Source organism: Urocampus carinirostris, chromosome 17 (assembly GCF_059441175.1).
Source record: "Urocampus carinirostris isolate Australia breed hairy pipefish chromosome 17, RoL_Ucar_1.0, whole genome shotgun sequence".
NCBI classification, from domain to species: Eukaryota; Metazoa; Chordata; class Actinopteri; order Syngnathiformes; family Syngnathidae; genus Urocampus; species Urocampus carinirostris.
Window position 1 is genome coordinate 28,688,177 of NC_142365.1, and position 24,188 is coordinate 28,712,364.

The 24,188-nt window shown below is 39.5% G+C and overlaps 1 protein-coding gene across 3 annotated transcripts in view; it reads right to left on the reverse strand.

Moving 5' to 3' along the window:
* The window catches only part of sgcd (sarcoglycan, delta (dystrophin-associated glycoprotein)), a 317,590-nt gene that overhangs the window by 7,283 nt on the left and 286,119 nt on the right, over nucleotides 1-24,188 (reverse strand). For all 3 annotated transcript variants that reach the window (XM_088321491.1, XM_088321492.1, XM_088321493.1), the window contains 2 exons: nucleotides 17,209-17,281; nucleotides 5,670-5,793 (listed from right to left, as the gene is read on the reverse strand). In XM_088321491.1, coding sequence (XP_088177617.1) covers nucleotides 5,670-5,793; nucleotides 17,209-17,281 — 197 coding nt within the window. The remainder of the gene's footprint in view (nucleotides 1-5,669; nucleotides 5,794-17,208; nucleotides 17,282-24,188) is intronic.

Sequence of the window (24,188 nt, forward strand, 5' to 3'; positions counted from 1 at the left end):
CAATTTAAAAAATCTGGCTTCAAAATTTAAATTAATTGATTCATTCATAAATGGTTACCATATGTAAAAACATTTCATTTTGCATCTCCAATTGTAATTACTGCATTTCCGTTCTATAAGGCGCACCAAGTTGTAAGGCGCACTTTCTGGCAGATGTGTTTTCTTTGGGTGTGCCTTATGTGGGAAATATGGTACATTTTTGTAACGAAGATTAAGAATAAACACATTAATTGCAAATGCTTTACATTCCGAAGTATAAGACGCACCTAAAAACGTATATTTTTCCAGAAATTGAGAGTGCGCCTTTTGACTTTGTGCACCTTGATGATTGTAAATGCATACAGTGATTGTTTGTATGCATTACCATACAAGGTTTTACGGTTTTTGATATGTATGGTGCTTTCTGATGGGTTAAATAGTCTCTCTCTTCCTCACCAATGATTATTAGAGAATGGAGAAAACCAGAACGTTTATTGACTTACAAGTGAAGAAGTGGAGAGACGGTTCCACCTATCAGAATGAATTTTGCAAATCAGTGTTGTGGCACCGTAAAAAGTGTGATAGTGAGATAAGCTCTAATGCTTGTACATATATTATCTGTACCACTGGTGGCCAAGTAGTAATCTGTTGGCGCTCTCAATGCCACTCCCCAGGTTCAGTTCCCATTGCATAGAATATTTTGCGATATGAGTTAGTGGCACCAATGCAGTGCATCAATATCTACCTGTACACATGGAATCTCTAAATGTTATTCCTTATAATCCAATGTGCCTTATGTACAAAACAATATACGACACAATACTATCTTTTGGGGGTTGGGCCTTATGATCCGGTGCACCTTATAGTGCGCAAAATATGGTATATATTGCATGTGATTCATTTTAAAAACAATTTAAACAATATTATCTAGACTTTCCACACAATCAAACAACAAGCCAGTCTTAGGATCAAACCGAATTTTCCACTTTTTAATTACCTCCAAACTGAAATTAATTGTGGCTTTCCTGAAAGACTGGCACACTGTTGGATAAACAGTGGCGGGCGGTGTATGTCACACCTAGCCCTTTAATAGTGCTACACCTGACTCATTCCAACACTCAATTACTAAGAAACATTTACTGCAACTACATTAGTGACACATAAAAGCATCAATAATAATCTCATGAAACTGACTCAATATAATTTAGGAATATAGCCACAATTTACTCATGAAAATTTGTTTTTATTTGTGCACAAAATCCATCCGCCTCTCTTGCCTCAAGAGTATTTCAATGACTCTGCCATACAGATTACCCAAGTGTTTCCGTTCCATCAAGAAGTTCTTTTTTTTCGCCATCGAAGCTAATGCTGCAAGTCAAGCCTGCTCTGTCATATTTCTGACATAAGCGCCTGTACTTCCTGCGGAGGATGAGGAGAGCCCACCTGCCCCGACCTTCCCTCATCGCATTCTACAGGGGCACCATAGAGAGTATCCTGACCAGCTGTATCTCTGTGTGGTGTGGAGGCTGCAGCGCTACCGACTGGGGTAGTGTGAGGAGGGTAACGAGGACAGCAGAGAAAATAATCGGGACTACACTTCCCTCCATTCAGGACATTGGCCAGAAGCGCTGCCTATCCCATGCTAAGAACATTATCGGGGACCCCTCTCATCCCCATCATGGACTGTTCACTCTGCTAGCCTCTGGGAAGAGGTACTGCAGTGTGCGGTGCAGGACCACCAGGTTCCGCAGTAGTCTAGTCCCCCTGGCCATTAGACTGTTAAATGGTCAATCTAACATATAGTTAACCTAAATCTAAACGGCTGCTAATCTGACTTTTTGCACTACTGGCAGTTCTTTATAGCTTGCCACTCCTTGCACATTTGCTCTCTGCACTATTGTACTTACAGCGTTATTGTTACAGTGTTAATGTTACTGTTTACCTGACTTGTTAACCTGACTGCCCATTTTGCACATCTGGTTAGCTACTCCTCTTGCACTATCGGCACTATGGTAAAATACTATACGTAGCCATAATACAATACAACTTTTACTTATATCTGTAGATTCAAGGAAACTGTGCGGGTCAGATGATTCGACATTTCGTTCTGTATACACGTGTACTAGAATGACAATAAAGTAGATCTGATCTGAATCTGATTGGATTTAGGGCTGAAGATGTCCATTTGAAAAAATTAAATCGAAACAACTTCATTTGTAGAGCAATGGAATTTGGGATTCTGTATTTCTTCCCCTTTTCTTTGTGATACTTCCATTACCGCCACCTAGTCAATAAACTGTGGAAAAGATTATGTTTCCTTACACCTGCAGGAAAGCTCTGGCCCGACAACTCGAAATTGGACCAAGATTTTTATCTACACTTCTGCTATGCTTCGGGGCCTGGGTAGATTTCTGACCATGGCAACAAGTAATGGCTGAAATGTGATTGGTCAAATGTTTTAATAGGAAAGCACACATCTGGAAGCAGTGTAAAAAAAGGAAGAACAATTAAAGGAACCTGGCAGACAATTAGAAATTATTTAAGACGTATTTATGGACAAAATACACATAAACGTCAAATGATTTCAATGTCTTTAGACCATCAGAGAAGGCTTTGGATGCCCTGACGTCCCACCACTGCTTGAAACTATTTTCCTTCTGCTTATTAAAAGGTAAAACGCCACCTTGAAGCAAGTTCAGGTGGCCCGCGACACCTCGTAAATGTTTTTTGACCACCTTTCCTGACCACAAGAGACTTTGTAAATTGGAGGTCGCCAAGCGCTGCTGTGAGCCAATCAGTGAACAGCGAAAAGTCTTTAAAAAACAGACCAATGAGAGTCATATTAATGCAAACTTAGTGTGAGCTAAGTAAACTAAGCTTAGTGTGTATGGATGACTCTGGAGAAACAAACACATTATGTGAAAAAAAAAAATGACGCTAAAAGCTTATGTATATAACGCAGGAGCTAATGTAACGTGAAAAACTGCCTAAATTCAATACCAGCGAAAAAATATTTTACGTGGAATCTGACTAACAAGTGTAAGGAAAAACGGTTCTCCTTTATTCTGTGCTAGAAATGAGCAGGTTTACATTTTTCTTTCACAAAAAAAGCAAATTCAACATTTGAGACACATTCGTCAAACTCCTGCAATGTGGATGAAATCATTATATAGAGTTTTTTCAAATGCATTGGGTTGTCTTGCAGATTGGTACTGTAACTAAAGTCAACCATGCCCTGAAATTAAGTAGCGACTACTTCGGTGGTAACTCCCCACAACTAGCTTTACTCTGTGATACCGTGGAAACCAGTACAGAGTTAATCCTGCCTCTTCATCCCAAGACTCTTATCGATCCTGCGCCCAAAACACAACCGATGACTTAATTTCCTTATTTTCTTAAGTCCCTAATGTGCTGCCGCTGTAAAATGTTGTGATGAAATATGACCTGTTTTGTAACACAAATTTTTTTATTAATCTGAAGTCCCAATCTTCCTTCGTTTGGCCTGACATCCTCCCACTGTCCTCTTTCTGTCTCTAACTCTGTGCTTCATGTATGTTTTTCCCGCTCACTCATCTTCCACGCCAATCCGTTCCGCACATCAGCCGGTGCTGATAAAAGGATTTCCCTCCCTGGCTTTGCGGCAGTGGCGTGGTGTCAGATCTGTTTCACATCAGCCGAGGAGGATTAATGGAGTGTGGGGTGCAAAAAAGTATTTTCAAAAGTTACTTATTCGTTAAGACCTGCCGCTGATGATATGAACAATGACGATGAGATGGTTGACCTTGACTTTTATTATTTTTTTTCATGAAATAATTAATATTAGTGGCCCAAATTTGTACATCATCTGTACTGTAGGGCTACAACGTTGTTGACCAAAATATATACAAGATATCGTCGACAATGAATTCTATTGACGACCATTGTCGCTAGACATGTTTTTTGAAGTCTCTCTACATCAGGGATTCTCGATTATTATCTCTCATGACCCCCACTCGGAAGAAGACTGATCGTTATTTTTAGGTGATCATATAATATTTGAGGGGGCGGACGAAAATTGCTCGATATTCGTGGTAACCTCCCTCCATGCCAAATCTACCCCTTTTGCAACATTTTTGCTGAAGTAAAACTCAAGCGTGATTGGGTTGCAATGTCTTTAAGTGACAGCTAAATTTATTTGGCTTTGTGCTGTCTGCTGCCAACATTTCTAAAATAGCAAGCACACAAGTCTTTGTTCATCTCCCTCCAAGGTTGCAGTGCAGTACTACGGGAGGAGACTTTTTTTTTACTTTACCCCGTCTCTCCTTGCCTGTCTCCACATCCGAGGTAAAGTATTTTTTTCATGGGGTCACTTGAGGGCCTGCTTCGTGTCAACACTTCATATTTAATGCTTGTATTCTGTGCTTAATTCATTGCATGGAGGCTAAATGTCAACTAAACGCTCTACGACTGAGAACACCGCTGCCCCCTAGTGCAGTGGCAGTGCAACTGCACTTTATTGTGGGGAAGTTAAAAAACAAGTTCCTCGAAGTCAAACGTGCCTGCGCCCCGCTCGACAGAGCCACAGTGTTACCGAAAGGGCCCGCCGCACTCCTAATGGTCTACATCAATATAATCTCTGCTGAGGGTCACACATGTGCAATACTGTCTCGACTTGTGACATACAGAAATTCTATCGTCAACACATACGAAAATGTTTACATTTTGGTAGTACTTTTGCTTGGATACGGCAAATATAAAAACTACTTGGAAGATTTGCAAAGCAGACCTTGCGTCTGATGGCTGTAGTTCGGCGACGGACTAACATTTAAAGGAAACAGTCGGACAGTTGAACAAAACTGAGTCTGACTCGGCTCGGTAAGATTCGATTAATACAATAAGGTTTTGATGACATGCATTGTACTTTTTACACGCATATATTTCAGAATAAAAAAGAACTTGAGCATTGTGCCAGACTGTGCCTGAAAAACCTATTTGAAATTAAGTGCATGCAGTAAACGGAAATAACATAATTTTTCAAAGCGTAAAAAACAACAAACGTCGGTTAATTTTAAACTGTTGAGAATCTTTAGCTTCTTTTGTTAAATACTTTGCAGTTGACATGTAAATATTACTTCACAAAATGCACATCATATCTGTTTTATACTGTTCTAATGAGCCTGTTTTTAGTTGACAGGGATAGAAAATGATTACTTTATTTAAATGTAATATTTATTTGCTTGTCCCTAAAAATTGACAAGGGTTTATTTATGGATTTCTTTCCCTACTAACAGAGCACTGTGCCTAATATGTTTTTATTGCAAATCCTAGTACGTTCAATAAAAGTACTATTTTCTTTGTGTTTATTATAATGTTCCAATAATTAAACTAACTTCATGCTAACTTAAAGAAAAAAAATAATGATAATGAGATTATTCGATAATCGATACACAGTTTCATTTTTATCCAGTACAATCTTGGTGGACAAGGAAAGACTCCAGACAGAAATGTATGAAATAATCATGTGAAAAATGTGTAAATTGGTTAATATTATTTGACCTTATTGCCAATGCAGTAATCATTCTCCTGATCAGGGTGGAAAGATTTGTTATTTCGTACAAAACTGAAATAATAGATCAATGTTTTTTCTCTAATTTGCAAGTATCACAGCTTGTAACAGAATCACAAGCAGTTTTAGATAAAATGTGGCGTACCTCTCCGTCTTTGGACTCGAGTCTCAACTCGTTTCTGCAAATGGCTTGGATGTCCCCGGCTTCGGCCAGGATCTGGATGCCTTTTGGGGCTTCCATCAGCACAGACCGGGTTGGCGATTCCAACCTGAGAAAGAAAAACCTTTGCAAATCAGTGTTGTGGCACCGTAAAAAACTGTGATAGTGTCAGTACTATTTTTTGGTAAAGGGTTATTAAATATAAAGGTAGGGTCAAGTTTTGGACCCCAAAAAACAGTAATATGTTATTCAAGACTTTTGACACCTTGTTGCCCATTTCATCTGAGAATATAACATAAACCTTTTTAAGACATTAGTACTCTGTGACCAGTTGCATGTATTGTATTCTATTTCTGGCAGTTACTTCTTTTGTTTTTAGAATTTGGTAATGTATGTAGAGCAAATCAGCCCTGAACAAAATTGACTTCCAAGTTACTCAGAACGTTGGAATGGATGGAATGACTGTCCCCTTTTGGACAGTTCCCGAACGTACCAATTGACCATGTACCATAATGAAATCTGATAACATGAAGTTCGAATGTAATTAAAACATCCAAGGCTATGTATTGGTAAAATAATGTTCTCACCGTACGTAATTATGTCGATTGGAAGGGCATTCTCAAGTACAGAACATTTTGCAAATTTCTAACTTATTTGGCTTTCTAACAAGTTTACCAATATCTGGACCATTACCTGATACTGGGAGTATCAGATATCTAAGACCACGACTGTAGAGGCATGATCTGATCAGGTAAGAATCAGATATCTTAGTCTGCGCCCAAAGAGGCATGGTGTGGTCAAGCATCCCTGGTCTGTTTATATAGGGGACCTGATCAATGGGTGGCCCTCTTTTCCAATTAGCTCCTGTCTTCGGCCATGCATGACAGTTGCTTGATGTGGCCACGCAGGCTGGTTCTGTGACCTTGAGTCAAGCATGTGGGCTGCACGTTGAGACTAGCTTGAGCATGAGACAAAATCTCTCCGCAAGGGCAAGGGAATCTCCCCAAATCGATGAGCATTATAGCAGGAAACTTTTTTTTTGTGTTGGTAACTTTCAGCGGTTGAAAAACTCCCATAATCTCCGGCGCTTCACCCTCCCCTCCTTTTTTTCATATTTTTTATTCTCTGTGTTAATACATTGCGTGATTATTTCCATCAGCCTGGTTCATTGATTGAATTTTCTTGGGATTTTAATTCATATCAGAATTTTAAAGAACTCTAGTAATAATTTAATTTGTATCAGCGTAGGATATTCTTGCATCCTTCAGAGAAAAAAAACAATTTATGGTGGAGCACAAGAAACACCTAGAGGCAAATTTGATTACTGATGCCAGTAAAGAATGAATTGTTTCAACCCTAACGATTCTCAAAATTAAAGTTAGAAAAATCCCTTCATGTAGAAGGTGCTAAGTTTTTCGCTGAAGTTCTTTGTTAGCTTGGCCGTGTTTACAAAACCAAACCAAAGCAATCAGTTGTGTGGAAGTGTGCCGCAGATTGGCATTTCACCTATAATTTGCTCCTACGCTTATATCTTTAGAAGACCAAAGTGTTCCCAACCCTTGTCGCAGAGGAGAACGCCGCCAAAGATGGAGGATGTAAAGCAGAAATAAAAATGAAAGGTTACAAATTCTTATCGTATGAAAGACGTCCAATCATTTCCGCGTTTTATTTTCCTGCTCGGGTCCCGCAAGAGCGTGCTGTCTCCAAAGTTATTAACCTTTGATTCAAGTTGAAGATATGGAGTGGTGAAAGGATGATGAAAGCTTATCGATTGCTGAGGGGAAATGAGATTGGAACGGCCAGAAAACAAGGCTCATATTTTCATGTGTCAAGGACCGTGGTAGGACATACATTAGTACACACAGAGAATATCGGATACACTTTCAAGATATGCTTGAACTGAGCATTTACATTTTGCAAACCCAGCCCGTGGTTTCTCTAACAAAAAGTCACAACTGGTTAGCCATGGAAGGACCAATATATTGTCAAAAATAACCTTTTTTCTCAAGTAGCAATCTTCTAAACATTTGTGTCCTGAACTCATAGGTTCCACAGAAGCAGCTTCCGATGTGATTTCGATCCTTCTTTTGCAAATTAGGTTAAAACATTGTCTGCGTTCACCAAATTTCCAAATGCCGCTAATGGATAAGTGTTTTGTTTCCTTTGCCATGGAGTAGTGTGAGTGCTAATGCGGGAGGGAGAGGTGGAAAGAGAGAGCAAGAGAGAGAGAGAAAGAGAGAAAGAAGGGGGAAAGAGAAAGTGAAAGAGAGATAAATGAAAACAGATAGAGAGGGGAAAAGAATGAGAGAGAGCTAGAGGCAGGCAAAAAGAAAAAGAGAGAAACAAAGATAGGGAGACAGTGATAGACAGATAAGGCAGGCTTCAAACAAGAGAACCAGAGAGACTGAGGGCAAGACAAAGTAGACAGAGAAAGACAGAGAAACAGAGACACACATAAAGAGACAGAGAGTGAGACAGTCAAAGACAAAGAGGAAGTAAGAGGTAGAGACCGAGAAAAACCGAAGCAGAGTGAGACTAAAAGAAAGACAGATGAAGAGAGAGGCAGAAAGCAAAAGAGACAAACAGAGGGACAGAGTGGAAGGGAGAGAAAGAGGTAATATATCAAGCAAGAGAATTACAGAGTCAATGAGAGAGAGTAGTCAGAGAGTCAGAGAGAGAAAGATACCAGGAGACGGAGAGTAAAACAGAGAGAGGCAGAAAGAGAGAGAGAATGAGAGAAAGATTGAGAAAGAGAGAGAGTGAATGAGTGAGTGAGTGAGTAAGTGAGTGAGTGAGTGAGTGAGTGAGTGAGTGAGTGAGTGAGTGAGTGAGTGAGAAAGAGGCTCATAGGAATGAAGACAAGCAGAAAACTTGAGCGGGAAAAAAAGTGAAACAGAGAGTGGGGGATAGAGAATGAGACAGAAAACCAAGAGAGAGAGAGAGAGAGAGAGAGAGAGGGAGAGAAAGAGAGAGCTTAGACAGAGAAAAATAGGTAGAAACTAGACAATTCCCGCGGCAATTGTAAGAGTTGTGATTGATCTGGCAGATGTTGGTAGAAAACCGGTAGCGTTGAGTTGTTAGCATTATGAGTTAGCATAAAGTTTTTAACTGAGAGAGGGAGGTCTAAAAATCACTTTAATGGTAATAACATGGTATTGAATGGGTATTGAATTGAACCATTATATTGAATGGGCCCATGTATTCTGGATGGGAGACTCTCAAAATACATTAGAGCGGATGGGGACTTTTTTGGGTCTCCGGGGCCACTCGTATCGCTCTAATTAGACATACCACAAGAGTCCCGGTCGGGCCGGAATTTTTGGTACATGAATCGTTGGGCTACTCCAAAAGCACTTTGCTAGCGGCGCACATAGTTATTAGCATCCTCTCGCTAGCATCCGCCCTTTGGAATTCACCATTTACCCATGTTAAAAGTAATGTAGGGTTGGGTCCCCTCAAGCCACCCTGGACAGTCCCTGGTTCCTATGACTACCCTTGGGAAAAGCCTTGTTTACCATAGCTCTCCATTACATTGAATGGGCCCATGTATTCCGGATGGGAGACTCTCAAAATACATTAGAGCGGATGGGGACTTTTTTTTGTCTCTGGGGCCCCGCAAACTAGACAATTCCCAATATCGCTGTCAAAAGACAACCCACAAGAGTCCCGGTCGGGCTGGAATTTTTGGTACATGAATCGTTGGGTTACTCCAAAAGCTCTGGGAGGAGATACCCGTTAAATTTCGGCGGAAGAAGATAGATATAATAATAATAATAATAATAATATCTCGGGGGATTGTATTAGTTGTACCTGCTTACAGCACTTGGCAATGTAGTTGTGCCTTGCTGAAGCAATCACAACTAATTAATAATAAGATCTCGGGGGATTATATTAGTTGTGCTTGCTTCGCACGACTACATTGCCCTGTGCTTATCGTATGAAAGACGTCCAATCTTACAGCACTTGGCAATGTAGTCGTGCCTTGCTGAAGCAATCACAACTAAAAAGCAAGAGAGAAGGAGTTGGCGACAAAGAAGGGAAAGGATACAGAGACAAGTAGAGAAAGTGAAAGAAAAAAAACAGAGAGGGATAAAAATTGAGACAGAGAGAGGGGCAGATATCAAGCATTATAATGAGAGAGTGACAAGAGAGACAGAGAGAGGAAGAGACTGGGAGACGCAGCCAGACAGAGCAAGGAATAAAGATGGAGATGGGTAAAGGAACATTGTGAGACAGGGCGTACGACAGAGAGGAACAGAGCTTGAGATAGACAGGAAAAGAGAAAGACAAAGGAAGAAGTCCTGAGACAAAGAATTGAACTGAAAATCAAAACTGTGTGCATGTTTAACTGCAGGTGTTTAATTAATCATTTTAATAATCTGACTGACACGAGGGCAGGGGTTCCGCAATTAGATTTTAATTTGGAAAGCAGCTCAGAATGCTAATTGACAGCCTTGTTTTATTAAGATCCATAACAAGGCGTCTTTTCATGGGAACTCTTTATCATCACCAAAATTTACACTATAACAATGCTAATAAATATTGAGCACTGAGGGTATTGTAGTAACAATTTATATTCTTGCACTGCTATGCTAAACCTGCTAATAGGTCATCTTCGAAATCCAATGCATTTCAAAAAAAGCCTTCAAGGGTTGATTATGATTTTGGGCTGTCCCGAGTTAGTAAGGGGGGCGGGGCTCAGCCATAGATAAATTATCTTGCTTCATGACAGAGGGCGATAGTGAGATAAAGGATTCCAACTTGGCACTCACCTCAGCCCAAAACCCTAAAACTAGTGGTAGTATTAGCCAGTTAAAGGAAGATCAAGCCATCTAGGATTTTTTTTCACATTGCATAGACTTTTTTTTTATAACAGATGATTATCTATTGGTGCCTCTTTTCAAAACGAGCTGGACATAGCCTTTATTTTTAAGATAAAACAATAATGTGTTTTTCAAATTCTGTGCTAGAGTGAATGTATTGCAAATCTGCTCTGCCAAATGAAGAATAAGATGTAGGTTCAATTGTTTTTAAACCAAACAAAAACCTCACCACACGACACTGTTTTCAAGAGCAAATAAAATGTACCAATATTGGATCAAATTTGAATGTTATAATGTATGTATCTATGGTATGTATTTATCTATTCTAATGTTGCGAATTATAGCATGATTATAGTGGTAGTTAAAATTGGAAAACAGTATCGATCTTAAGACAATAGTATAGATCTGATCAAGAACTTAAGTATTTAGTCAACCACTAATTGTTCAAGTTCTACCACTTAAAAGTATTGGAGAGGCCTGCAACTGTATTTGACCAAAGTATTTGGTCAGTAGCAAAAGTTGATCTCAATATTTTGTTTTGTCCCCCTGTGTTGGCAATAAGGGAGGCCAAACGTTTTCTGTAACTCTTCACAAGGTTTTCACACACTGTTGGCCCATTCCTCCATGCAGATCTCCTCTAGAGATGGAATATTTTGGGGCTGTCGTTGGGCAACACAGACTTTCAACTCCCTCCACAGATCTTCTATGTGGTTAAGATCTAGAGACTGGCTATGCCACTCCAGGACCTTAAAATGCTTCTTACGAAGCCACTTGTTTGTTGCTCTGTCTGTGTGATTGGAGTCATTGACATGTTTGAAGACCTAGCCACATCTCATCTTCAATGCCCTTGCTGGTGGAAGGACATTTTCAGTCAAAATCTCCCGATAAATGGCCCCATTTGTTCTTTCCTTTACACAGATCAGTCATCCTGGTCCCTTTGCACAAAAACTGGCCCAAAGCATGATGTTTCTACCCGCATGCTTCACAGTGATTATTGTGTTCTTGAGACGCAATTCAGTATATTTCTCTTCCAAATATAAGAACATGTGATTTCACCAAAACGTAGGTCACTCACTAGGTTTCCCCATGTGGTTCTGGGATTTTCCCCTTTCTTGTCATCATCTTGATACCATATGATGGGATCTTGCATGGCACCTCAGATCGTGGCAGATAATCAGTGTGTGGTCTTTAATGTCTTCCATTTTCTACTAATTGCTCCCACAGTTGGTTTCTTTACACCAAGAGTTTTATTTATTGCAGATTTAGTCTTCTCAGTCGGGTGCAGGTCTGCAATTTTGTCTTTGCTGTCCTTCAACAGCTCTTTGGTGTTGGCCAGAGTTAAGATTGGAGTGTGACTGACTAAGGTTGTGGACAAGTGACTTTTATACCCTTAATTAGTTAAAATAGGGGCCATTGATACAGGTAACAAGTGGTGCCTCGTTAGACCTCGTTGGAAGAAGTTAGACCTCTTTGACAGCCAGAAATCTTGCTTACTTTCCACTCTAATTTTGCGGATAATTCTTTAGAAATAATTTTTTTTCTCTCATGGTAGATGTTTACCATTGTGGACATTTACAGGCCTCTCTAATCTTTCCAAGTAGTAGAAATTGCACAATTGGTGGTTTTCTAAATACTTTTTTTGCCCCACTGTAAATCCTTTGCAATTAGACCAGGTTGCATTCAGGGTGAAGCTTCAGAATCTGCATCGTCTAGTAATTGTACTCTAAAAGTGCACTTGATGACTTCAAAGCCCACATTGAAGTTTCACTTTGAGCGTCTTTATGTTTTGTTGAAGGGCTCAGACGATAAATCACCGGTCCATAAGGACTTCAGGGACGATCATCACAAGTTGGACTTAGTTTTTTTGTTTTTTTCTGCATCTCGAGTCCATCAAAGTCGGTACGGCATCGAACAAGACAACACACACACAGAAAAAAAACCTCCCTACTTCCTTTTATTGCCTCTTGCCCGCCGCCCCACTCGTCACTTTGCACTTTATTGCCTCATAAATATAGCTTTTTATCTTGAGTCCAGAATTGGCATCCATCAGTGTGCGCCCACGCTTCAATTTTACTTGAGCACAAAGTCGTCGCTGCGGTGTAAGGACACATGCAGACCGAATCGCCACGGAGAGCTCGGAGAGGTATCTCCATATTTGCTTTCCGACAACTATGTTGACCACCAATTGTGATCTTCTGAGTTGGACAAGTCTTGCAAACATTTGCATTTAACGTCGATGGTTTGAATGTTCTTCTCATTATCCACTTGAGCAGGGGTGGGCAAACAACGGCCTAAAGACCACAAACACCCCGGCAGGCTTTTTAATCTGCCCTGCATGGTCAAAATATGTATATAAAAGTAAATCAAGTACGACTAGATCGTTTTGTGGTACCAACTTTGTCCCCATTGTTCCTTTGTCTGTCGACAACAAAAATACTACTACATAAATAATAAAAAATATAACTACAGTAATAATTAAAACATATGAAATTAATATTACAAAATACTGCTGTTGAAATACTACAAACAGAGGGACCCAAATTTTATTTTGCTTTTTTTTTCCTGAAAAAAAAATACAACATGAATACTTAAAAAGACTATAGTAATATTTTTAGACAAAAATACTACTGTAGTAAAATTTGCTTAAAGTTATATTCATTTAGTTCACAATCTAATTCAGTGGTTACCAGTTCGGTCAGCAGGTATTAATTCAAAATAGCCTTATATTGTGTCTAGCATTTATTGAGAAGGAAGCGATACATCAAAACATATTTGATGTCCCACTTTTGCTTCCTCCCCCGCCGCATCCTCTGTCTCCTCCCGGACCCTATAACAATTATAAGAGCATTTATTTGCGCTTTTTTAGATTTCAGAGTTGGCTTTAATGGAGTCTTCTGAAATACTAGCTGTTGCCATGCTTTAATGTTTGTTTTTGGTGGACACATTAACTTGCGTTCTCACCCTGCTGTTTGACTGACAGCATACACCAGCCTATCATTGACAGTCACACTCACCCAACACACACAGCCCTACGCGGACTGACCCCATGATAGCATTTTATGCGAGTTGTCTGCTGCAGAATACAATGCAGGATAAAAATCTGCATAGTATCAAAGCCGCTAAAAGTAAACCGCATCTTATTGGTTCCTTGCTTGTTTATGTCTTTTTTGTCACTCTTGGACTTTCACTTTGTCTGCTTGGGTTTACGGAACACTAACCTCTCGCCTGCCTCTTGGATCACGATCGTTGCCTCTGGTGTTATGAATACTGTTGCACCGCACCTGATTTTCTGTGTACTGAACCCTGCCTGGATAAAAGACCAACGTTTACTGTACTAATCTGTGTTCCTGCACTGTGCTTCCACACCACCCTTAGTGGGTTCTTAACATGAAGTTTCTATGCAAATTCCTCATACAAAAAATTATATTAGTAAGATCTTCAACATCAGATGCCTTGATTTCCCTCGTGTTTCCTGGATGACAAAAAGGCACCGAAAACAAAAACCCTCTCCGCTCTCTTCCGACTTTCATTTGATGCCTTGTCTCAGACTTGTGCCTCCTACACTTGCAAGCTCGTCGCTGTGAGCCATCTTTTCCCCGCCCGGTGCTGCTCTTCATGTTTTGGCTTGTTTCCCCTTCGCCTACTTTTTAAATTGACATCAAACGCATGACACACATTGAAGCTCATGTTTTGTTGTACAAAGTATGAGCCACCCAAACCAGCTGAGCCCGGTCGCACAAACGTTGCCTTTACAGACATCACCAAATGCTTTGATGTGAGCTTTCTCATTCTCTCGGGGGCCATACTAGTAGATGAGAAAGAAAGAACGAGGGAAAGGAGAAAGAGAAATACTACGGGAGAAGGGGAGAGAGAAAGAACGAGGAAGAAAGAGAAATAGAAAGAATGAGATAGAAAGAGAGGGAGAAAGAATGAGGGAGAAAGAGAGAGATAAAGAACAAGAGAAAGAACGAGAGCGAAAGAACAAGAGCGATAGAGAAGGAGAGAGAGATCGCGAGAGAGAGTGAGAAAAAGAGAGAAAGAGAGAGAGAGAAAGATAGATAGAGAGAGAGAGAAAGAGCGAGAGCGAGAGTGAGAGCGAGAGTGAGAGCGAGATTATGCCTTAGCGGGCATGATCCGGACCGCAGGCCGAGTGTTTGACACCCTTGGTAGAGATTTCGGGTACATAGAGACACTCATTTGACGTTAGTGATGAATTTGTCTTTCATAATAAAGCTGGGAGGGCAGGTGTTTGCCGTTCCTGGCAAGACAAAAGAGACCCAATTGAGTATGAGTTTACTTTTTTATCCACTCAGAGAATTGGAATTAAATTTACGGCCAAGGGGCCGATTGCTACCCCCAGGATGATGGTTTGGGTCTCCCACCTTGAAATGAAAGTTAAAGGGACAGTGTGTATTATTTCCTCCTCTAGATGTTGCTGTATTCTTTCTTTGCTACCGAAAATGAGTGCATAAAGCACAACTGATTAAGACAAAATGCACCTTATTACTATTGAAAAGAAAAGATATAAGAAAATACAAATGAAAAGGAAAAACAAAAACAAAATAAAAATCCCCGTTTTCTCTTTTTTTTTCTTTTATTCCTTTATTTTTTGCCTCTTTTTGGATTTGTTCTGCTCCCCTATTTTTTATTCCTTTAAAAATTTTTTTTTCTTTCTTTGAGAAAGGCGGGGTAAAATTGAAAGAAAAAGTGTGATTTTGGCTCACTTTCAGTCTCTATAGCTCGTAGTCTCCCTTTGACTCATTTTTGGTTGCACTAAACATTACAGCCACATCTAGTGAACAAACATAAAACACTGTCCCTTTAAGAACAGCGGAATGTTTTTATTAGCGCTGTTTTTGTGGAAAACTCCACCTGGACCCTAGCTTCAATTGTGTTTCAGACCCCTGACTAAGAGGTACTAATTTATACACAATGTCCCTTCAAGAGCTATGATAATTCATATCGTGATCTGTCTGCCCACCTTATCATAATACAAAAATCTAATATTGCCATATTCCGTAAACTGAAATTGAATGCAAGAAGCAGGTCCCTTCCTATCCTTATGTGCACTTTCTATATAGAAGCATGAGCAAGTGATCTGTGACGGTGGCCAATGTGCCGTCTGCCAATTTGTTTGCAATGATGTCAGGCCTGCTTCCATTCATTTAAGCTGTACTCCATCTTGCCATAAGCAGGATGTGCTTGATGAACTAATGTAAAACACTTTTTTAAAAGAAATTTAACCCGAATGCCCTGGTTGGGTGCTTAGATAACATGAATGTTCATTGCAGGATCTGCACAAAAACCTCATAAGCAGCAATGCATCTTAATCAATTTGCCAAATATTTGTTTTGAACAAATAAAACACGATACTCAGACTGGAATTGGTTTTGTCAAGCTGTTTTCTGTGCGTAAATAACTTTGATGACATTCTATTGATACACAGGGAGAAAAAGTGCAGGGCGACTGTTTAGTTGATAAGAAGCAGAACACAATTCATGATGAAAATTTGCAAAGTGGTGGAACCGCGAAAACGAAACTACGATACAGCGATGGATGACTGTAATACAAGTATAAAATTAGCCCTGATGTTGGGATTACTTTAAAATGTAATCCGATACAGTTACTAAATATTTGTTGTAAATTGTAATAAGCAGCATAATCTGAATACTACAGTAATAAAGTTATGTAACTATTGATTACCTTTGATTACTTTTGGAATACTCTAACACCAAATATACTAATAAAAGACAAAATAAACTAAATACAAATAAAATTACAACATTTTGTATAAGATAAAGGAACAATGTAACCTTGAAAAAGAAATAGAGGTAACAAAGATCTGGTAGTCCAACAAAAAAGGGCTCACGTTTTAACAACGTAGTATAGTGAGCAAAAATAAAACTTTCTCTTTCACATGGCGGATAAGATATGGTTTGTTTGTTTAGAGCAAAGTGTGTGTGTCGGATGAATGAGAAGGCAGAGAGGGAGAGGAGCGAACAGACATGGTGAATGTAAACAAAGCGAATGCAGCAAAGAAAACAATGAAAAGCGTTAAATCGCACAACGGATTTTAATATTGTCTCCGCGAAGCAATCCTTATTTTTACAAAATAAACCCGTATGTTGTTTACGTCTTATTTCTATGTAACTGTAACGCAATACAATTACATTTTATTTGTATCCCGAGTACGTGATGCTGTTACATTGATTTTGTTTTTTTCACAAGCCTGATGCTAACCATATGTACTGTTTTTGTTTTGTTCACTTTTTCTGCATCACTACAGACATAACAAGACAGGCACTACAAACTTGTTTTAAACCAGGCCAGTATGACAAGTCCTTATGCAGCCAAGAAGAAAGAACTTACAGCTCATGCATCAAATAAGATGCGATCCCAATTCTGCCTCTAATGCTTCAGAGGATATTTTATTCATTTATTTGTTCAGCCATCCATCCATTATCTGCCTCACCTATCGTCAGCGGGGTCACGTGGGTGCTGGAGCCCATCTCAGCTATCTTTGGGCAGTGGGCAGGGGACACCCTGTACTGGTTGCTAGCAAGTCGCAGGGCTCATTTATCTGTTTATTTTTTTATTTTAGAAGAGGATGAGGAGGATTTAATTGCATCGAGACTTGTTCAATAGCGTGAGCTTCTATTTAAGCGAGTATTGATTGGGTCACTTGGAAAACAATAACTCACCGCAGCTCCTTGAAGGGCTCAGCCCGGACGTGGGGTGTCTCCACCGACTTGCTGAAAACAGCTCCCTGGGCACCTGCAACAAAAAACGAGAGAACATATAACTAATTGTTTTCAGGGTGGAGCCATGTGAAGGCAAGCAAAGACAGGCAGGAGTGCCCAAAATCAGGATGGTATTTAATGACCAACCCAGGAATAAAGTACCAAACATAGGGGTCAGAAAACAAATGAAATATCCGAACAAATTCAAACCTGACAATATCCAAACCAGAAACAAAGATTAAAACCAGAAACGGAAAATGCAAGGAACAAGGTAACGGACGAGTTGGCACCGAACTACTAACAAATGTCCAAACAAGAAATCAAAAACAAGAGAAAAATAAACCTGGCAGAAGAAATATAAATTAACAAAGTACAAACAATAAAAAGTGGGCAGAAACAAAAAACAAAATGTCCAAACAAAAGTTACAATAAAGGATCGGGATAATTAGGGACAAGGTGTGTGTTGATTGGACACTGCTGTGCCCAGTTCCAAACATGGTTTGAGCCCTCTGGTTGAAGGTGGTGTACCAAATCCTAACACGTATTCATGTTATTACGATGTTAATACTGTTATTACCAGGTTCGTTTTGGAAATAGGGTTAAATAGACACCGTTAAAAAAATAATTTGACAAGAAAATCACAATGACCCAGCACTGGTGACCTATTTTTAGAACAGGTCCGCGGGCACCTTATCTGTCCTTAGGGGCCACCACGGGCAGCAGGTTGGAGACCCTATTTTGATTAACACAAAAGTTAGTGTTAGCATTGAACCTTCATGTATTAGTTTAATCCAGTGTTTCTTAACTGTTTTAGAGCGCAGGTAATATTTTATTCTTTAAATGTCAGGGCAAATTGTTCGTTAACAATGTTTAAAATGAATCCTTAGCACTTTTTTGAACTTAAATTATCATGTGTGTGAAATTAGCATTTGTGGTTACCGTGGCTCAAGAGGTAACACAGGTATATTTTTGCTGTCATTTTGTATTTTCCTATATTCCCAAGCTGTTTTTGTCACGGTTTAGTGCATGTTGTCCCCCCGCCCCCTCCCTTTTCCAAAAGATGGAATCATCGCCAATTTTCCAATCACCCTCCTAACGATTCTGTCCAGCGGCTTTCCATCGACCACTACCATAAATACTCCGGGCTCCCACCTTACATTGCTAAAATGTTTTGAATGCTGCTTAAGTTATTCACTTGCCGACATTTCTTTTGTAAATATTGTGTAAACTATAACTATAACCTTATCCTCCTTGTTTTATAACCTTATCTTCTCTGTTCCCTTATCTTCTCGGCTTTTTTACCTCACTGTGACTTTGTGAAACTGGAGTGTCATGCCCAATTTCGTTGTCACAATCTGTTAACCCATTTTGTAACAATGACAATAAAGGTATATTCTATTTTATTCTATTCTATTCACTTGCCAAGACGACAAGCTTCTCCTCCCAGACCTTCCCCTTCAGTTTCCTCCTTGTCCAAAGATCTTCCACCCAACCATCTTTTTAAAGGTACTCCCAAATCTCCCTTTCAATATTTTTAATATTTCCTCCTCTTAAGTTTCCCTCCTAAGCAGTCCCGGTCCCAAAGTCCCTTCTCTCTGTTAAAGTTTTTTATGTTGTTAAATAAACGCCGCCTATTGGGGTTTTATCAAATTCATTTTTTTTCATCTCCTTTACAATATTTTTATCTTGTTGATCTAGAAAAATTACAAAAATAGTACCTTTTACTATGTGTGTGTATGTATGTATATATGAGACTCTAGCAGCAGGTCTAAAATGTCTTTTTTTGTAATTTTGTCAGGTCTGTTTTTGTTGTTTTAATTTTGAATATGTCTTTTGCAAGAAAAAAAGGGTTAAAGTTCATGCTTTAGGCAACACCTTTTTGTTACATTATTGTATTGTACAGGCATTTTTGTGCAAATATTTTTGTGGCCAAATAAAAAAGGGACAAGTAGACAATCAAACACAAACTTCTATTTTTCTTTGTACAATAAAAAATGATTAAAGTCAGCAAAATTATGTACACAAACTCTACCATGTTTTATTGATTTTGCAGGGAAATATTGAATAGCGTTTTGAAGCATTTTAAGTTATATAACATTTTCTCCTGTCTTATCTCTTGGGCGGATATTTGATATATAAAAAGAAAAGAGATATAGTAACCTGCTGCCACCTATTGATATGGATGAATCTTACAGTTACCTGACTGATCACTGGAAGAAAGCAAATATACTGAACAATGGCTTGTTTTTTTGCAAAGATAAAAATGTTCTAAGGAAGTGTCCTTGGGTAAGACACTGAGCAGGTCGGCGCCTTGCATGGCTGCATGGCCGCTATTGGTGTGTGAGTGTGTTTGTGAATGGGTGTGAAGCACATTGTAAAGCGCTTTGGGAGGTCTTCATTGACTTGAAAAGCGCTATATAAATACAGACCATTTACCATTTACCATTTACCAAACTGCTGAAAAACGCCACTTGAATGCGTGGCTCATATTTTGACTACCTGTAGTTCCTATAATGCTCACTCAGTGAATGACATATGATAAATTACAAATTAAATACATTATTAACGGGTAGTCAACCTCTAGAAATGTAAATTATACACATATTTTTCCATGCAAATCCACTTAAATCAAAATAAACTGAAACATGGAACAACAGAAAACGACAACACTGTTTATAAAGTTGATTGAATGCAAAAACAATTGGCGCTCATCCTATTTACATCAATTTGACAGTTTTTCTCAAACAGTAAACAAAGCCTTGCGCACTTTTAAAAAAAAATAGAAAAGATAGTTCACACACAAACAAACCCGTGTTATCATAATAACTGAATATATAATCAATTATTAACTTTCTGCCTCGCTGCTTGTCAGCTTTGTATACACCTACTTGCTCCGCCTTCAAAGTTACAGAACTGATTTACGCAAGTGCGTGACATTTAACTGAAGATGCAATAAAGAAACAAATTCAAATATTTAAGCAGTTAAGAATATAGAAAAAAAGCAAAATTAAACACTTGCATAACAGCTTTTATCCCACCCAGCGCTCAGCCTGTCTAGCAAGAGTAGTTCTCTGAATTCAAAGTGGTGCTTTTTAGAGACACAATAAAAGCACCCGCTATACTCTTCATCCTAACAGATGGTTGCAGAGCTGATGAAACGTTATCGGGACGTTCGCGCAGACTCTAACAATAATTTGTGTCACTGCGAAGGACTTTCATCAGCAATTCACGTAAAAAAGGCAACAAGTGTTGTACTTTTGGTAATGCGAACATTAAGCGTGCAGGCGAGCGTGAAGGAACAGAAGGCGAAAAAGGAAAAAGAGGGCTCCTGCAAGCGACGCACGCATTTTAAGTCATTTTCAAGGGAATAAAAAGGAAAGCAAAATCACTAGTTTTTCTTCCGTGTGTGTGCACATGACAGCTTGATGAATAATGATAGTATTTTGTCCAAACTTGCTTTCAGATTGATGTAACATTTTTTAGACAAGGGTGAGCTGAAGCAGTCGGCCTGTTGAGGCCCAGAAAAGTTTCATAATGGTCCCAAGCAGTGTTAGGCGTGTTACTTTAAAAAAGTTATTCGTTATAGTTACTCACTATCCATCCATTCATCCATTATCGGCACCACTTTTCCTCAGTAGGGCCGCGGGGTAGTTACTACTTCTTCCAAAAAGTAACTGAGTTAGTAAATGAATTACTCTATGTTACTTAAAGAAATATGATGTATGTCAAAGAATTTGAAATTCTTTGAGCAATATTTCAGTTAGTTGAATAGAGAAGAAAAGGTATTGGTGTTATAAAATCTCTGGCATAACATATGGAAACTGTGCCCTCACCTGTGCCCGCTCGCTTGGCACCAGCTGCTGCTCGTTGCCTGACTGATTTCCCTCCTGTTTAAACTCAGTACTCCAGTCACTCCTTGTCAGTCCATCAGCAAACCTCTGCATACGCAAGGCAAGCACTTTGACTCTGGCTCCCGTCTGTCCCATCTTCATCCGTATCCTACTCTTCTGTTCCTGATTTCCCGTATGTCTCCGGCTATTGTTCCGTTTTTGACCTCCCACCACGCTCTGAACTCCCGCTCGAGCTATCGACCCGTTTTGCCCATTTGACCATGCTCCGATCTCCCGCCCCGGCAAATCCACTCACTTCCGGATTCCAATCGAGCTCCGATCCCTTGAGCTGCTTGCTCCCCGTGTCCAGCGAGCACCGGATCACTGGCGTTTGTTTCCTCGATATCCCAACAAACCTTTGTGTGAAACGCTATGCGTTTGGGTACAGCATTTGTTCTGGTTCTGACAGGAATCATCAGTCTTGAACAAATACTCACTCTGACATTTCATTCTGTAGAACAAGCTCAGATAAAAAGCATGAAAAAAATAATGTTTTTCAAAAGTGCAACTCCTTGGCATTCAGAAACACTAAAGGACATGAATATAAAAAACCTTGTGGTTGTCAATAGATGCTACTTTTATAGACCAAGCACAGGAGAGAAATCTGGAATCACCCCGTTCTGAGGAAAAATATATGGAATCAGTGCATTTTGAGTAGAAAATAAGGACACAATTTCCTTTCCTTAATTGGGCACCTGGCTCCAGGATATATAAATTGTACTACTAATGAAAAGGGCCTTTATATTGGTGTCTTTGTAACTATGTGCCCCTTTGTGTACCCCATCAAAATCTATATTTTGAATTGCACTCATTGCCAACATTCAAATAGTGGAACCTCAGTTCTCGACCATAATCCGTTCCATTTCTTTGTACAAAAACCGATTTGTACGATCACCGAAGCTGTTTTTTCCCATTAAAAGTAATGTAAAATTGTTTTAATCCGTTCCAACACCCTGAATGTTTATCTTGAATATTTAACGTAAAGCTAACCCAGGCTAATCGTACGTTCGCGTTAGCGTAATCTTCCGTACGAAAAATTACGCTAACATGAACGTGTAGAAATAAAAAAATCAGGTCGTTTACACGTCATTTAGCACCCGGGTCTCCACAACAAGTGGTGAGCGGTTAAAGCATAAAGAAAAGAATTATGAATAAGATTTCTTACCGGTCGTCAGAAGCCATGCTGTACTCCTGAAAGAAGGGAAACTCGCACACCTTCTTCATATTTTGCTATTATTTCTTTCTCAAATGCAATAGTTGTACGCACTACTCCTCTTTTTTCACCTGTAGCAACTTTGCTGCTTGCACCGACCTTCTTCCGAGGCATAATTAGGGGTTAAAACACTCTCTTCACCGCTTTTGAAAAACGAAAACAGAAAAGGAGTGCGCATTGCCGTGACAACAGTTCTTCACGAGGGGTGGGGGCAATCTACACCCGTACGCCGCTCAGCGTCGCCCCTAGCGTCGCCCCTAGCGTCGCCCCTAGCGTACCGGCTTTCGAACTCTGATTTTTTGAACGAAAAGTGAAGCAAGAATTTCTCTAAATTTTGGGTCGAGAACCGATTTGTTCGAACTGAGAGGCGTTCGAAAACCGAGGTTCTACTGTAGCCTGCTACATTTTTCTGTACATGCTTTTTAAATCAATTTTATTTATTAAGATATGAAATTCCATGCAATAAAACACTTCTGGGTAGTTTTCGTGGCAAATGATCAAACTTGGTGCTTAAAAAGGGATGTCTTACTTTGCTATTTCTCACTTACTTTGTTAAAGTTTATTTGTAAATAGATATATGTATATTTATATTCATGGTGTTCAAAACCAGTTAGATAAAACGGTGCCTTTATAGACAAATGGGCAAGAAAATCTATAGGTTCCTTGGCTGCTTCTGTCCCCTTTTCTGCAGGGAGGGACTAGGTCCCTTGGCTGTCTCTGTCCCTCTTTTGGTGGGGGAGGATCAGGACCCTCAGTTTTGTTGGCGGAGGACTGTCGGTTGCTCTCTGTGGCAAGGAAAATGGCCCTGCCCTTGCAGTGCAAAGAAAGTCCTTTTAAACCACTTCTGTCCCTGTTTTGGCAGGTAATGACGAGAACCCTTGGCTGCACCCTGTCCCCTGTTCCGGTAGAGAAGGACTGTCTTCTATAGCCTCCGTGATTTCTTTTTTGTTTTGTTTTTTTTGTTCTGTTTGTTTTTAAGCCATCTGACATCTGCCATCTTGATCGGGCGCTAATGTCAGGATCTGGCACGCCACCTTACCCCAGAGGGTGCTAACCTGGACTGTGTAACTGGGCACACTTATGACCTTCCCCCCACAATTCACTGTTCCTTACCCTTTAAGTTGACTGTTTGAACAACATACTAGGGCAGATCCCTTCTATTTCCATTCTATTCTCAATTACAGTGTCAGGTTTGGCTTTTGTTTATTTTCTGCTTTGGATAGTTTGTTGATTTTTTTTTTTTGACTGCTTGTTTGATTCTTTGTTCCTGTGTTTTATCATGAAACATCAACTTTTTTGAGCACGCCTGGCTTTATTCCGGTTTCCGAGCCCTTGGTTTCACCTTGCAAAAAGGTAGCAGAGCTTCAACAACTTAAGACTTCTTTTGTTGTTGTTAATCTAAGTTGAGTAAAAGTAACTAATGATGTTGTATACGAATAAGACATCTTCCCTGCCTTAACGGCTTTAATTGCAAATCTTGTGATACATTGTTTCAATGGTTCACTGCTCGTCATCATTTCATTATCTTAAGCAGTCGCTGCAAAATAAGCTGTCTGATATGATGAAGGTGGGCATTTGATGATTTCACTAAATGACCGGGTTCTTTATTGGCTTACTAACTCGAAAGTAAACCACGGTGATATGTTGGACTTTGTTTTAGATTTTTATGCAGTGACTTGCATTTGGGTAAGGCAGATGCCACCTGTCATCATAAAACTATAAAATTAAATATGTTAAATAGTTATATTTATTTAAGGTTATTGTTATTTCTCATTTAACTTAACAATTGCTAAAATTTGACATCCTATTATGAATATTATTAATACAATCAGTATTAA